This window comes from Poecilia latipinna, unplaced genomic scaffold (genome assembly GCF_001443285.1).
Source record: "Poecilia latipinna isolate Pla-1442-1.1 unplaced genomic scaffold, P_latipinna-1.0 Scaffold1403, whole genome shotgun sequence".
In the NCBI taxonomy this organism is placed as follows: Eukaryota; Metazoa; Chordata; class Actinopteri; order Cyprinodontiformes; family Poeciliidae; genus Poecilia; species Poecilia latipinna.
The window spans coordinates 102876-118363 of NW_015114019.1; the positions used below are offsets into that span (position 1 = coordinate 102876).

A 15488-nucleotide genomic window follows, 5' to 3' on the forward strand; every position below is an offset into this window, starting at 1 on the left:
GGACCACTAGAGGGCGCCCGCGGACCTCTAGTCTGATCTAGATAGAACACTAATCTTTGGCGACGCAATCTGATGAGGTTTGGGTTTAAAATGCGGACTCACCGTCAGCTCTGAAGGCAGACAGGATCGGTGCGGCGATCAGTTCCTCCACGGAGGACTCCATCCTCCTCTCCCCATCGATCACCCAGGGAGTCTGAGGCAGGCTGCGGCAGAACTTGTTGTACCTCCCTGACCGAATTCAAGAATGTTTCAAGCATTTTAAAGATAAGTTTTCACATTTTTCCAGCACAACGTGTTGGAGGTAAAATTAATAAATCAATCAAGTTTATTGGTATAGCACACTTCAGCAACAAGGCAGTTCAAAATACAACATACAGTCATCAATAATTGAGGAAACATAACATTTTGATGGGTGCCATCACCAAAATCATTTAAACACATTAAAATGTTGATCAATGACATTCCCCCTAAAATTAATTGGTTAAACACAAACTACAAAGAGAGTTACAAAAAAAAAAAATCTAAAAAAATGTCCCTGCTATGTTTTCTGGCACTTAGCAAATAGAAATAATTTTGGTAGTTCTAACTGACCTAAAAGATAGAAATGAAAGTAGAAATGAGACAGTAAACATGTAAAGAAAGGTTCTTGCTGTCTTGCTTTACCTGCTATGAAGACAGAGACGTGAAGACACTGGATGTCCTGAGGGGTGCAGCTGCCGCTAGGCTCTGAAGGTGGACAGGGGTAATGTCTGGAAAAATAAAAGAAACATGAAAAAGCAATTGATGTTAAACAAAACACTTTGTAGAGACAACTCATTTCAGCATTACTTACTCTAAAAACTTCCCATCTGATATCTTCTCCAGAGCTTTAACCACAGCCATGCGGGTAAACACCGACTGTATAGGAAAAGCATCGTAGATGAAGAGGGTAAACACAGCATCAGTGAAGTACAGTAACTGGACTCTGGCATCAGTGGATCAGAAGCTAAAGGGGACCTATTATGCAAAATTCACTTTTTTATGTTTTTTACTTGTATTTGAGTCCTAACTGCTTCTAAAAACAACCCAAGTGTTAAAAAAAGACATTCAGCCATTATTTGGTTTCAAAAACCTTCTAATCATATGCTACTGGCACTGCATCCTCACCTAGCAACCCAAGCCAGGCCAAATTCTGTTACCTAGCAACGCAAGCTGAGTTCCAGCACATTTGGTCAGCTGACTAAATATGCTGTATTTTACTGCTGTATTTGCTGTACAATGGCTGCTGGAAAAGACAAGTGTTTTGTTGTTGACTCGCCATCCAGAAACCACTTGCTGCATTGTTGTTGATTGTGCAGGAGGCTCTACTAATGCTTTTCAAAGATGTGAGTTGTATAATTGTGTGCCTGTTTGCAGCCGTTTTTACGTTTGAGTGTAAATGTTGAGTTGGGAGTGTGGCTGGCAGCAGCTTATTTGGATTTAAAGTGACAGGAGGCCCTAAAACAGATCAGACTAAAATCTCGTTATCTAAGAATGACTTTGTGCAACAAATGTAGTGAACATCCTACCTTATCCTTTTCAAAGAAGCATAATAGGTCACCTTTGATATCTTTACCTGTTTGTTCTTGGTGGGTCTGAAGCAATCAGGACAGCATTTGGCTCTGCAGGACGAAGAGAACAAAGCAGGCAAAAATAAAAATCTGAAACTTGTGGGCAAGTCTGAACTGATCACTATTTTATCTCTGTTCAATTAAAAATGATTTGTTGTTTGTTTTTACAGCTGTTTGATTTCCATTTTTACTTAATGCTGCAGGAATGTGACAGGTTTTGCAGTTGGGGACTCACAGGAAGTGGCAGTCAGACTCTGTGTCTGGATGAGTGAACTCCACACCGACCTCAAACGGACTCTGAAACAATAACAGGGATGACCAATAACTGAACACATGTTTTGAAAATATTATCTTCTGTGGAGTATTCATTACCCAATCGATGTAATGAATACAATCACAATACAATACTTTAACCTTCTTCTGCACCTAATTTATCACATAAAATCCCAACAAATTTACGTTGAAGTGGAGCAACTTCTGATGTTGTTTCGTATAACTTTTTTTCTTCTGTTTCAATTGTATTTTTATTAAATTAATTAATTATAATTTTCAATCTAATATTATTTTAATAGACTCTGAGTTTTGATTCCACAGGCGGTATTTTTTATGATTGGATCTCACCTACCTTGCTAACCACAGCCACGCCCTCCAGCTGTCTTGTGACCAAACCCTGCATGATCCACTTGAAGGCCTCCTTCACCTGGATGACATCATCTTTATCGAGCACTAAACCTTTCTGTCTGTAAGACCAAACCAACTCAGATTGTCCAAAACTTCAATAGACAGTAATGTTCAAAATGTTCAACACAAGATCAATTCTTTCACCTGACTTCCTTCTTCACATGGAGCCAACAGGAGTGCTGAAGAGGTAAAGAATAAAACCTTAGCATACGATTATTTTGGGATGGAGGAAAAAATAGAGCGGGTTTGTCTCGGGTGTGCTGACCTCACGCACACAGAGCTGAGCCGGCAGAGAGACGGACAACACAAGGGTGTCAAACTGGTAGTTTTGGGCCTTCACTGTTTCAGCGATCTGTGGAAACGCAGCAGCTGATTTTAACTTTAGGACAATATGAGAATTGATCACATTTTAAAACCTCGTAACAAAAATAAAAGCTGCAGAATGCAACTTTTATTTTAAAAAAATGTGGTGATGATTTGATATGACATAATCTGTGAAAGGATCAATCTCCTCCACCTTCCCCATGTGGTACTACTTAGTGCTGTCAATCATACTCTGTGTAGCGCTGCTCATCCCTCCTCTCTCCATTGCTCTCTGCTATGCTGCAGCTAGCACAACCTGTTGTGCATGCTAAGGCTAGATAGCATGGCCACAGGCAACGTATTTCTTTTGTAACTGCAAGTTGTTTCTCAGTCACTAGGACATTTTGCAGTGCATTCGCAAGATTGATTGACAGCGCTAAGACAGTCCTCTGCTCTGATTGGTTGTTTTTGTTTGGGGCGGAACATTTCTTCAGACTGTAATATTAGCTCAGGGAGGAAGAGAATGAGATCGATCTTTTCACGTATAACAAACTGCCACAACATGGTGACAGTTTTAATAAATATGTAAAAAATAAAAATTTAAAATTAAAGTTACATACTGCAGCATTAAAGTATATTCCTCGGATTAAAACACAGCTGACAAGTCAAAAATGCTCTAGGAAGTGGCAGAAATTACACAATAAAACTCCAAGACTAAATAAAAAAACAAGGGAAAACACAATATATTTGAATTGTGCAGCCTAATAATGTGCAGTTAAGCACACAAGCGTTATATACTGCATCTTTAATTAAAAAGTAGAGAATAATTTCTGACAAATGCAAACCTTTACTGCCTGATCTGGGCCACATAAATCCTGCAGGATTCCCAAACATACGACACACACGCTTGACTCCTTCTTCAGCGTTACCATGGCAGCAGCATCTGTTTCTGACTGAACAGCCTCTATGGGATCCAGTTTGGCCCTTTTACAGGGAGGGTCTTCAACAGTTTGAGACAACTCAGTATCATGGGGCTTGATGTCTGCTGAATCCTGGACTTTGTTGTTTTCCTTCTCCATAATGAAAGTCTGAAGTTCTTTAAGAGTCTCCTGCAAAATATGAAACAGTCAGTAGATTGTTGCTCTGGTTAGCTGTGTTGGACGCACACAATAATAATTTCCAACAGAAATAAGCTGGAACCAGCAGAATCGGACGCAGCCCTACATGCTGTGCTTGTCGATAAGCAGCCTGGACGCTCACACAGCAGAACCTGAGCACACAGCGAGCGCAGCAGCCGGCTGTCAACAGCTTCTCAACGATGGGTTTGTCCTTCTCCTTCAGCGGCAGCATCACTGCAGACTGCAGGAGGGAAGAAAGCACTGTGGTCAAAATACTACAACAGACGTTTCACTAAATAAATTCAATACAAATATCAAATCCTCTGCGTTTCCGACTCAGATATTGAGACAGCAGAACTCTCTTTTTTTTTTTATTGCATTTGGATAAAAGTCTTTTGAAAGGTTTTCAAAACTGGATCTGGTGTAAGAAAGATTTCTTACACAAAGAAGCTTTTAAGTTTCAATATAATAAAATTTGGTCTTCTAACAGGGAATTAAGATATATATATGTATATCATGTACATAAGATCTTCTCAAGGCATGCGTGATTTTAAGGTGCTTCTTAAGATCAATTTTTATCTGATGGCATTTAAGTCTTTGTGATCCATTGTAATTGTGGTAAATTATTTTATTATTGTTGTCTTAATTATAAATAAGGTATCTACTGATTTCTGTACAGCACTTTGGTGCAGGTTGACCTTTTTAAAAAGTGATTTATAAATAAATTTGACAGGGAAAAATAGTGACATAATTTTATTCAAGGAAGTACTTAAACAAAACTGCTTATACCAATATGTTAATATCCAAAAAAGCTTTTATTCTGCACATATTAATGGGTAAAAACGTCACTCCAGGCTTTTGTGTAATTTTTCTCTCACTTGACTATTATTGCATTACTTTGAGTTGGTCTCTTGCAAAAAGAAAAAAATCCAAATACAATACATGATCAGCGATATACTTCCGATATAAACAAATAAGGTGAAAGAAGTGACACATTAGCGTATTTCCATTAATGCATCTATTTATTGTGTCTTTGGATAACAGCAGTACCTAACCGTGTTGACATTATTCCTGCAAAAGGTCAGAAGGTAGTTTTATTGCTCGATCTCATTTGTTCATCTGCTTCAAGAGCACGACCACGTTTAAAACTATGGTAATTAGCGAACAGTAAGCCTTGGAAATTCACATTTTTTGAAAAGTGGACCGTGTACCTGAGAGTAAGCTCATGATGAAACCTCTTAAGTGAACCTACCTCATACGGAGTTTATTTTGGAGAATAAAAAGAAACCAAACAGCGTTTAGTTTTCAGTGAAGCGCAGTTTTCTGCATGTCTGCGTCTGCAGTCCAAACTAATCAAGCTAGATAAGCATCACGAGCTAATATCTGTTTTAATGAAAAGTTTTTTAACTACGTTTGAGGCATATTTTTATTTTTAAGTATATACACGTGGAACAAATATATCAGTAAAATCATTTAAGAGCAAAAAAAACATTATTTTTGTTTACCACTCGACACGTACTGCCTGATTACGTCATCTTCATGCGCCGGGGAATTGACAGTCGGATCCTCCTTCTCTCTGCAGCAGCCGGTGGCTCTGGAAGTTTCTGACGGCGGACCCGGGGAACACGCCTTAATCCAAGTCCATCCGAGGCCGAACCGCGAGGTTTCACCCACTGGGCCTCATCCATTCCTCTCTAAAGTTTCCGTTAACATTTCCCATCGTATATAAAGACGAAATGCCCGAAGCCATGGCGGTATCGAAGGCATCAAGTGGAGGCCACTACAAAGGAGGGGCGTATGTGGACCGAGACAAGCCGGCCCAGATCCGCTTCAGCAACATCTCTGCAGCCAAAGGTGGGCTGAAATGTTAAACATGTGTTTGGACCTGCTTGTAATGTTCGGGTTGTACCTCGGCTCGGTTCAGGTTGGGCCGGGTTCGGCACCGTTATTTTGGGTCTAACGGAAGCTTCCTCCGGGCCTGGAATATCTTATGTGTTCCCCATGCTGAAGTGAAATATATCTCCTCAGGATGAACTTAAATAAAGTAAAAATGCTTGGAAGTTGTTGGATTGGATGAGTTTTGATTTGGTGCTGATGATCATGACTCAACACTTTAAAAACATTACCTTAGCTGAATGACTCAAGTATATTCTGTGTTTTAATTATTGTTTAGCTTGTTTAAAGTTGCATTATTTTGTTTTTTTTCAGTGGCAAAAATGTATTTAGATTGTCATTTTAAATACACATAATGCAGCAATCATTTTAAAGGTTTTTAAATAACTTTTCATACAACAGAAAATGCAGCACAAAATGCATTGCAGAAACCAAAGAAACCTCTTTCTCCACCCTGGTATTCAGTTTTAAATATTGTAATTGTAAATATTGTAATTCTAATTTAATCCAGATTAAAAAATTAAGCAGACCAAAACCGATTTTTGTGCATTTTGAATCAATTCAGAATTCCCTGAACTAGGAATTGTGATTCTCTAGAGAGCTGATTTTTATAATGTTTTTGTTTTCTGCGTCACAGAAATCATAAGGGTGATAAATTCTCATGATGCCCTTTTAGAAGAATATTTTTTCAGCATTCTCTGTTCTGACTCATCGTGTATTTGATTGGCAGCTGTTGCAGACGCCATCAGAACCAGTCTGGGACCCAAAGGAATGGACAAGATGGTGAGTCGGACATATTTTCTTTAACTAGTGTCTTTATTTGACGAGGTTCATTAAGCGGAGGCGTTGCTGTTTCAGATCCAGGATGAGAAAGGCGACGTGACCATCACCAACGACGGAGCCACCATCCTGAAGCAGATGCAGGTGCTTCACCCGGCTGCCAAAATGGTGAGACGGAAACTTTGCGTCCGTTTTCATGATCTGATAACAAAAAATGTCTTTCCTGTTGGAGTGAAATTAACCCTATGTGTGTGTGTGTGTGTGTGTGTGTGTGTGTGTGTGTGTGTGTGTGTGTGTGTGTCAGCTGGTGGAGCTGTCCAAAGCCCAGGACATTGAGGCTGGAGACGGTACCACCTCTGTGGTGGTGATTGCTGGAGCGCTGCTGGACGCCTGTTCCAAACTGCTGCAGAAAGGTGAAAAACACAGAACTGAGAAAAACCACACCGCCATGTTTAGATGTTTGTTACAGCAACTAACAATTATTTTAGCAATGGATTATTCTGATGGCCAATCAGAGGAAAAATTGGCACATTTTGTTGATTTTTTTTCATTTCAGAATTGTGCAAATCAACAATTCAACTCCTTTTAAATAAGAAAATAAACAATTTATTGACTAAAATGCAATTATGTAGCATTTAAATAGTGTATGTTTGATCATTGGTAGCAAAAAAAAAAATTAACATCAACATGTGCTAAGCTTGGCCCTTTTTTGTCAGCTTATCGGTACATTGTAGAGCTGATTTGTTATGTTTTGGATTAACTGATTAATGAACAAAATATGTTTAATTTATAGATTTATTTATAATTTAATATATTTCAAGGTGCCTTCTTATTTATTTCTATTCAATCATATTTAAATTACTAAGCAATTTCCTTTGAGAATCAATAAAATATATATTACTCTATTCTGTTAAGAGATTTTTTTCTTGGTTAGAACATTTTTACAGACAGTTTTTTTGTTTTTCTTTCTTTTTTTCTGTCTTAAATGCAAAATATTCATATTTTTTGTACCATTTTGACTTAATTACTGCTCTGAGTGTGGTGTTCTTTCAACAAATTGACTTTTTGAATCTGTATACTCAATCAATTACTAAAGTAGTTGACGAATATTCCAATAATCGATCAATCGTTTTTAGTTATCTTAGTTGTTTTGTTTCCGCTCCCTGCTGTGTGATTGGTCAGGAATCCACCCCACCATCATTTCGGAGTCGTTACAGAAGGCGGTGGATAAGGGCGTGGAGGTCCTCACCGCCATGAGCCGCCCGGTGGAGCTGAGCGACCGAGAGACGCTGCTCAACAGCGCCACCACGTCGCTGTGCTCCAAGGTGGTATCGCAGTACTCCAGCCTGCTGGCTCCCATGAGCGTGGACGCGGTCATGCGGGTCATCGACCCGGCGACGGCCACCGGCGTCGACCTGCAGGACATTAAGATCATCAAGAAGCTTGGGTGAGTTTCCTGTTGGGTTGTTTTATTGTAACAGTCGGTTTTGCCAGTTTTCTTACTGTTGATGTTGTTTCCAGTGGGACCATTGATGACTGCGAACTGGTGGACGGGCTGGTGCTAACGCAGAGGGTGGCTAACACCGGCGTGACCCGGGTGGAGAAGGCCAAAATCGGCCTCATCCAGTTCTGTCTCTCCCCTCCCAAAACTGATGTGAGTTAAAAATAAAAAATAGCTGAGATTAAAATAATTACTTTTTAAAGATAATACTTTTATTTGTATAGAAACTTTTTAAACAAATGTTACAAAGTGCTTTACATACACAAAACATCATAAGTGACACAAGAAACACAACATGTATTTCAAATTGGTTGAAATACATAATTAAGATGACAATAAAATCATAAAAATACAAATGGGATTAAAAAATTAAAGCCATTATTAGTTTTAACCAATGAGTGGATCAATCAGTCGACCAGGAATCGGAATTGGCCCATTTTCCTTTACATGAGTGTTACTGGTCATTTGCAGCTCAAATACAGAAAAATCAAAAAGTGTTTTTAAGTTGAATAAAAAAAGAAGTTAGTTTGTGTGCAGATCTCTTTCTAAGTGTTAGGATTTTTGGGATTAATAATTTATATCAACAATAACTGAAGAATTTTGAATTGATATGAGTTACAGTAATGTTTTTAATTTCCCTTTGGTATTCATAAACTATTTTTTACTTTGAATTGAATTGAAAGTTGCCAACTTCATCTTTTTACTATATTTAGCAACTTTCTGGATGAAAAAAAATATTGTTGGCCAACCTCGGAATTAACAGGGCAGATTTTTTAAGGATACGAGTTAAAAATTTAAAAAAGACAAATTTATATCGGCCAGGAAAAACCACATTGGTGCATTTCTAATGTTCTCCTTTTTCAGCACTTCATCATTAGATTTTCCTATTTCTATAAAGAAATTGTTTTGAGTTACATTTTTCCTCTTGGACAGAATGAAGGTGTTACACTTTAATTTTTTTAATTAGCAAAACTGCACAAAAGTAAATGTTGGCATGACCTTTACATGGCAGATAAATGCTAATAAAATAGCTTTTTGTTGCACAATCGAAGCAAAAAATGCATTAAATTGGCATGAAATACTGTAATCATAAAGCAAACCTTCAGATTACTCTCCTTCATTTCAAAACTCCCCTGACAAGAGTTTTTTTTTTTATTCCTGCTGTCTTTTGGTTTGCAGATGGACAACCAGATCGTGGTGTCGGACTACGCCCAGATGGACCGCGTGCTGCGGGAGGAGCGCGCTTACATCCTCAACTTGGTGAAGCAGATCAAGAAAGCCGGCTGCAACGTTCTGCTCATCCAGAAGTCCATCCTCAGGTGCAGAAGTTAAAAACAGCAACACACAGTTTATGGGTTTATGTTGTTTGTTTCCCCAACATTAACTAACTGTGAGCGGTTCTGTGACAGAGACGCCCTGAGCGACCTCGCTCTGCACTTCCTCAACAAAATGAAGATCATGGTGGTGAAGGAAATAGAAAGGGAAGACATCGAGTTCATCTGCAAGGCGAGTCCAAACTCCTCCTATAAACCTTGGAGTTTACACTTAGTTACATCTATTCTTCTTCTACTATTTACATAGACGATGATGCCAAAGAGTTAGTTTAGCTTTGTTTTTATACATCTAATGAGGCCTAAATGTTTTTGAACCCGATCTTCACATATTCATTGTTGAATGAAGCTTCTATAAAATAGTGATAAGTCTTTTTATTTTTGCCACAGACTATTGGAACAAAGCCCATCGCCCACATTGACCACTTCACCGCAGAAATGCTCGGCACGGCGGAGCTGGCGGAGGAGGTCAACCTGGACGGCTCTGGGAAGCTGGTCAAGGTACGATCACTAAAACAGTCCTTCATGTTTCAGACTGAAGTCTGAATGAAAATGGCTCCATGTCGGGCGCCATTTTCTTGGGGAGTGAAAGGTGACAAACAAGAAAACAAATCATCACACCGAGCTCTGTTGACATGTGCTCCATTTGGGCCAACGTTGGACGGTTCTGGGCGCACCTGCATCACACAGGTCACATATTCTGATGTGTGATTTAGCCACTTTTCACTCCCAAACAAAATGGCGCCCAACGCGGGACGATTTTCGTTTCATTAGTGCAAAACAGCCATACAACATAATTATTAACTATTAACATAATTTATCCCTTTACAAGTGCAGTGCTGTGTTCTACATGCAGTGGATTGCGAAAGTTATCTTTTTTTTTTAGATTTGCAAACCGATTCAATATTATTGTTGGAGTTTATTTCGTCACCTGGTGAATCACAACATATACATTAACTTCAAATTTTCTGTAATACAAACTGGTACAGCTGAATTTGCAACATGTTGGACCCGAGTTCTGCTTGTGGTGAACCTTTAATCTCTCGTTGCAGATCACCGGCTGCACCAGCCCAGGGAAGACGGTAAGCATCGTGGTTCGGGGATCCAACAAGCTCGTGATCGAGGAGGCTGAGCGATCCATCCACGACGCTCTGTGTGTGATTCGCTGCTTGGTCAAGAAGAGGTCAGACCTTTTTATTTTAATTATTTTCTCATTTGTAGTCCTGGTCGGTCTTCAGTTTCCCCCCTCTGACAAAGGCGCTCCTGCTTTGTTTCCTGCTGCAGGGGCGTAACAAACAGAGGAACATTACAGTAGAAAGCTCACCTTTATTAACGCCTGGTTGTGTTCAGCAACTTGGCTGGAGAGCATTCTCACAAATATAACAAACCAAATTAAATTAAAATCTTGACAAATTAACAGAAACGGTTATGTAAAGGCTACATAATCAGATGTCTCCTGGTTTTGTGTTTCTGTTAATTGTTTTCGTGTCTCTAGAGCTCTGATAGCCGGAGGCGGCGCTCCAGAGATCGAGCTGGCCGTGCGGCTGGCCGAGTATTCGCGCTCCCTGGGGGGCATGGAGGCCTACTGCGTGCGGGCGTACGCCGACGCTCTGGAGGTCATACCCTCAACGCTGGCTGAGAACGCCGGCCTCAACCCCATCTCCACGGTGACGGAGCTGCGGAACAGACACGCACACGGAGACAAGATGGCGGGCATCAACGTCCGCAAGGTTAGTAGGCTTTACTGCAGCTGTTTACACAAACGGATCCGCTCCAGACTCGTGTGTCTGGAGCGGACATCAACGCTGCAAAAGAGGCGTTTGTACTCAATGATGTAACCCAGCGTTTTTCAGCCAGGGGGCGCTGTGGGGGCCTCAGTTAGTCTGTGTCATTGTCTGTGGGTTTGCACAGTGGATCTGAAGCCAGAGATTAATGCTCTTTGTGGGGTAAAGTTTGTGAACCCCTGACGTGACTGACGTGTTTTCTGCTTTGATAGGGAGGAATCTCCAACATCCTGGAGGAGCTGGTGGTTCAGCCTCTGCTGGTTTCCATCAGCGCTTTAACTCTGGCCACAGAAACGGTCCGCAGTATCCTCAAGATCGATGATGTGGTAAGATTTAGTGTCCTACTTTAACATGTCAGTCCTCTGTTAGTTGTTTGAAAAATGTGTTCAATGCTTCATCTGTCTGTGTTTCAGGTGAACACTCGATAAGTCTGCCCAGTGACGCGTCATGAAGTCGGTTCGTTCTGTGAGGGATCAGAAGACCTGAACGTCTGCTTGCTCAGATTTCATCTGTAGTTGTTACTTTGCCTAATTTAAATAAAAAAAAGGCTTTTTTTGTTGACACTCCAGCCTTGGTTTCTTGTTTATTACTGCTTGCAAAGAAAGTTGAAAGGTTCAGATGCATGTTGAAGGTAACAAATATGTTTATTTTAGATTTAAGTTTATCAACATTAAAATGTTAGAATAAAGGCAAACGCACACAATAAATCATGCACAACAAGTTGATCATCAACAGATCAAGAAACCGATTTTGTCCTGGGAAAAGAATGCAAAAAGTGTGGTTATTTAAAAATGAATGCTTTGTATTCTAAAAAAAATCAGTTTGTAATCTTCCTGCCCCAATTAAAAATAAAAATAAAAAGCTTCCATCTGTACCAGCAAAATAGGAATTTTTTTGATAAAACTAAGGAAATCATGGACAACCCTGATCATCCTCTTCATGAGACTGTCTTGGGAAAACAGTGTCTTCAGTCAGAGGCTTATTCAAATTTGTTGCAATACAGACTGCCTCAAAAGACCTTATCTGCCAACAGCCATCATTACCTACAATAACTCAAATAGAGTTAATATGAGTTACAACATGTAATTTCCACACTGAGGCCACAACTGGCTTAAATTGTGCTGGTGGCCTAACACTTGAAAACATGTCAAAAGATATTTTCATTGAGTTTAGTTTCACAGTAGTTTTGTAAAATCCCCAATATTCTGGGGATAAAACACTTCATCGGGTGTATTCTATGTGGAATTTTAAAATGCATTGTTTGAAGAGTAAAAGCCATTTAATTGTATTGAGTATAACCAAATAAACTCCTTAATGACTAGAACTGGGTATTAACTAATTACATTTATTCAATTACATTTACTTCACTTTAAAAAAAACTTCTAGGAGTATTTTTATTGAGCTCTACTTTTTACTTTTACGTGAGTAATTTTGTTATGAAGTATTGCTACTTTTACTTGAGAATAATTTCTGGATTCTTTACCCGCTAATTGAAAAACAAGCAAAAATCCACCAGACAAAGACTCACACCTGCAGTTTCATGAGTTTTATACAGAAATAAATTGATTTGGAAGAAATTTAAATGTGCTTTATTTTCTTATTTTTTGTTACCTAAATTTGAATTATCATTTTGGTCCTTAAAATACCAACATTTCCACTTAACTTTAAATGTTGGTCCGTTGAGTGTGTAACTTTTAAATATTAAATGATAATTTTGATCAGTTACTTACTATATTTTACTTTTACGAGAGTAAAAATATGTTGAAGTGGAGCTATTTTTATTTAAGTACAATTGTTGGGTACTCTACCCACTTCTGAAAACAAATTTGGTTTAAAAATGTGAAAAAGATTTGCGTTGACGTTTTATTACTTCCTGATATGTCGTCACTTCCTTCGCAACCAAGCTTCCCCGTTGCTAGGCTCACTTTACGCTGCTTGATTCCTCTAGTCTCCGTCGTCGATAACTTCATTTAACATAAACAAATTTAACTTTCAAAGTAACTTTAACAAATTTGACCAACCGTTATGGCGAATCCTCACCGTACGAACGTCCTGGTGACTTCGTGTCTGAAAACGCCGGTTGACCCGCACACCAAGGCTCCGTTAGCTTCATACGAGCGGGAGAGAGTTCTTCCCTACTCGGCCACGGGCCACCTGGACAACCGGGACTACGAGAAGGAAGTATGTGCGTTGGGAAAATGTTAATACAATTGGTATTTAGTGTAATTTGTCATTAAAAAGTTTCTATTGCTAATCTAAAATTGTAAAAGTCCTTGAAGTTTTAAATTGTAAATTGACTGCAGGTTTTAAAATCCCCTTAAATTGACTAATGTGTCAGCTGGATGCTTTTATTATAGGGGTAAAATTATTTTTTCAATATATAGTATCAGAAGTGGCTCACTAATGTACCACCTGAATGTTTTTTTTTTTTTTAAATATTTAAAGATGTGATTTTAAATGCCAGACTAATAACAACTTAGACTGGACCTGGTCTGACCTCATGTGTGTCATGGAAAACACTTGATCTCCATAATTTGTTTTCCTGACTATTTTCGGATTTCCGTCATGGATAGATTACTAGAGGTCACATTCAGTTGATAATCCCAACCTCTTGTTTGTCCTCTGGTTAAATCTGCCTTTTTTTCCCCATGCAGGTTGTTGATGTCTGATTATAGGTTGTAGTAATAAAACCAAACACCTGATTAAGTCTGAACATCAGCTGAACTTATTTAGACTAAACTGTCTTTTTCTGTTTCACCATCTGGTCCTTGTCACTGTCTCAGTGGGATAATGGGCTTATCCCTGCGGGAGCCTTAGTGTCACTCAGTGGTTGCATTGTTCAGACGTTGCAAATGTAGTCCCACAATTTAAAAAATGAGGCTCATTTAATTTGGAATAAGAGGCAAATATTTTCATGTTGCAAGTAACGACCTGTGATGTGAGTTTGCATTGTTTTTTTGTGATATTTTATGATTTCAGTTGGAGTACGAGGACTTGGGATCGGATTTCTGTTATGACGACTATCTGGGAAAGGAAGATCCTCGCATGGGGGGCGGCCATCATAGAGCAGCAGCAGACTACCTCGACCTGAGTAAAATCTTCTTTTCTAACGAGGAATACTATAGCAAGCTGGAGGAGCTCAAAAAGGCCCATCTGCACACCATGGCTGAGCTGGAAAGCATGTATCAACAAAAGCTGCAGCTCAGGTCAATGGATCCCTTAGATATGGCAACGCTGGAGCCAGGGCACAGGTAAGTGGTTTCAAACTGTGTCATGACAGTTACATTGTCTGTCCTTTCACACTTTTAAACAGCTTAAAATAGCAAAAATTGTAATGATATATTCTTTGTTTATTTGCTTTTTTTGTTAGACTATTGCTTGTATAACAGAACAGTTTAAACAAGAAGTCCATAATTTTGATGAGAAAATAAAAGCATATACAGCTATTCTGATGATTAATTGAGTGAATGAGTGGGGAAAAAAAGTATACATTCTGCAAAATTTTTTATTTCACCACTTAAGTTTACTTGATAAAACACTGAAAATACCCAAAATGCAAATAAATAATTAAGTTTATTTTTTAAAATAAAAAAAATAAAAATTTATTGCCTAAAATGCAACAATTTAATGCAGCTACAGCTGAAAAATACTTTTAACATCAACACGTGGAAAGCTCAGCCCTTTCTGTTTCACTTGGCATCAATAAAATATATGACTGCTATGTTTAATATTTTTAGTTGAACTGATCAATAACTGATAGCAAAAGTAGCTTAAAAGGAGATTTTCTTTCTTTTTTACACAATTTGAACTTGGTGAAGCTAAAACTATGCTACTTGAAAAGTTCTGGCTTGAACATATTTGCAAAGTTTTTTTTTTTATCCTAAATACAAAATGTATATATTGTTTTTGCAGTTTTGACTTAATTACTGCTCTGAGTGTGTTGTTCTTTCAACAATTAGTCTTTTTTACTCCAGTTGACAATTAATCAGTTAATAAGTTAGTTGATGATAATTGCAATGATCAATTCATCAAGATTATTCGGATTAATCGTTTCAGCCCTAATCAGATTTAAATTTATAAAATGCTTTTGAAAACATGCATGTTTTTTCATTTTAATTATACACTATTGTTATTGTTTTACCACATAGAGTCTTAATGAATTTGTATTATAATGTCACAGCCTTACATTTATCCTCACCAGCCTTTCTTATGTCCAGTTACGTTATTGTTTTTGGTCTTTGGAATTAAAAAGCTTTTGGTTATCTGCAGTGGTTTAAAAAAAGTTAGTACATCCCTACAACGCATGTAAAAAAGCCAAACGTTTATACATTCTTTATAAGGAATCTGTACAATTTGTTTGTGAATATTATACTGTAGGTAATTTTCACCTGTTCAGTAAGTTGTAAACACAACATTGCCACAGTTTTCTAAAAAAAAAAAAAAAAAAAAAAAGGCTTTTGGGAGTTTTTTTACTTTTTTTTTGGAAATTTAATTATCTTCAACTTAAT

At 38.3% G+C, this 15488-nt stretch overlaps 3 protein-coding genes and 1 long non-coding RNA gene across 4 annotated transcripts in view; 3 read left to right on the forward strand and 1 right to left on the reverse strand.

Moving 5' to 3' along the window:
* Window positions 1–5051, reverse strand: part of pus10 (pseudouridine synthase 10) — an 18534-nt gene extending 13483 nt beyond the window's left edge. Inside the window, exons 1-11 of the mRNA XM_015056747.1 lie at window positions 4944–5051; window positions 3798–3932; window positions 3419–3682; window positions 2536–2622; window positions 2415–2449; window positions 2215–2329; window positions 1825–1886; window positions 1595–1640; window positions 833–897; window positions 664–749; window positions 103–228 (exon numbers count right to left, since the gene is read on the reverse strand). Of these exons, the coding sequence (XP_014912233.1) occupies window positions 103–228; window positions 664–749; window positions 833–897; window positions 1595–1640; window positions 1825–1886; window positions 2215–2329; window positions 2415–2449; window positions 2536–2622; window positions 3419–3682; window positions 3798–3923 (1012 nt within the window). The 5' untranslated portion in view covers window positions 3924–3932; window positions 4944–5051. The remainder of the gene's footprint in view (window positions 1–102; window positions 229–663; window positions 750–832; window positions 898–1594; window positions 1641–1824; window positions 1887–2214; window positions 2330–2414; window positions 2450–2535; window positions 2623–3418; window positions 3683–3797; window positions 3933–4943) is intronic.
* LOC106962365 (uncharacterized) lies at window positions 674–1030 on the forward strand. The gene is made up of 2 exons (XR_001427965.1): window positions 674–742; window positions 865–1030. It is a non-coding gene; the product is annotated as an uncharacterized LOC106962365 (long non-coding RNA).
* Window positions 5052–5238: 187 nt separating the features above from the next.
* cct4 (chaperonin containing TCP1, subunit 4 (delta)) lies at window positions 5239–11548 on the forward strand. The gene is made up of 13 exons (XM_015056746.1): window positions 5239–5545; window positions 6315–6367; window positions 6443–6532; window positions 6669–6777; window positions 7547–7811; window positions 7886–8018; window positions 9045–9184; window positions 9275–9371; window positions 9587–9697; window positions 10249–10379; window positions 10692–10926; window positions 11193–11306; window positions 11394–11548. The coding sequence occupies exons 1-13, from the start codon at window positions 5428–5430 to the stop codon at window positions 11406–11408; spliced, it is 1611 nt and encodes a 536-aa protein (XP_014912232.1). The 5' UTR covers window positions 5239–5427; the 3' UTR covers window positions 11409–11548.
* A 1343-nt stretch (window positions 11549–12891) lies between these two features.
* Window positions 12892–15488, forward strand: part of fam161a (FAM161 centrosomal protein A) — a 10553-nt gene continuing 7956 nt past the window's right edge. The window contains exons 1-2 of the mRNA XM_015056752.1: window positions 12892–13161; window positions 13960–14231. Of these exons, the coding sequence (XP_014912238.1) occupies window positions 13006–13161; window positions 13960–14231 (428 nt within the window). The 5' untranslated portion in view covers window positions 12892–13005. The remainder of the gene's footprint in view (window positions 13162–13959; window positions 14232–15488) is intronic.

Bases quoted from the DNA above. Each gene is read 5' to 3' on its own strand.
- cct4 (XM_015056746.1), top strand. From the start codon at position 5,428: ATGCCCGAAGCCATGGCGGTATCGAAGGCATCAAGTGGAGGCCACTAC. The intron at 9,698-10,248 runs GTACGATCACTA...CTCTCGTTGCAG, and splicing joins GCTCTGGGAAGCTGGTCAAG to ATCACCGGCTGCACCAGCCC. The intron at 10,927-11,192 runs GTTAGTAGGCTT...CTGCTTTGATAG, and splicing joins CGGGCATCAACGTCCGCAAG to GGAGGAATCTCCAACATCCT.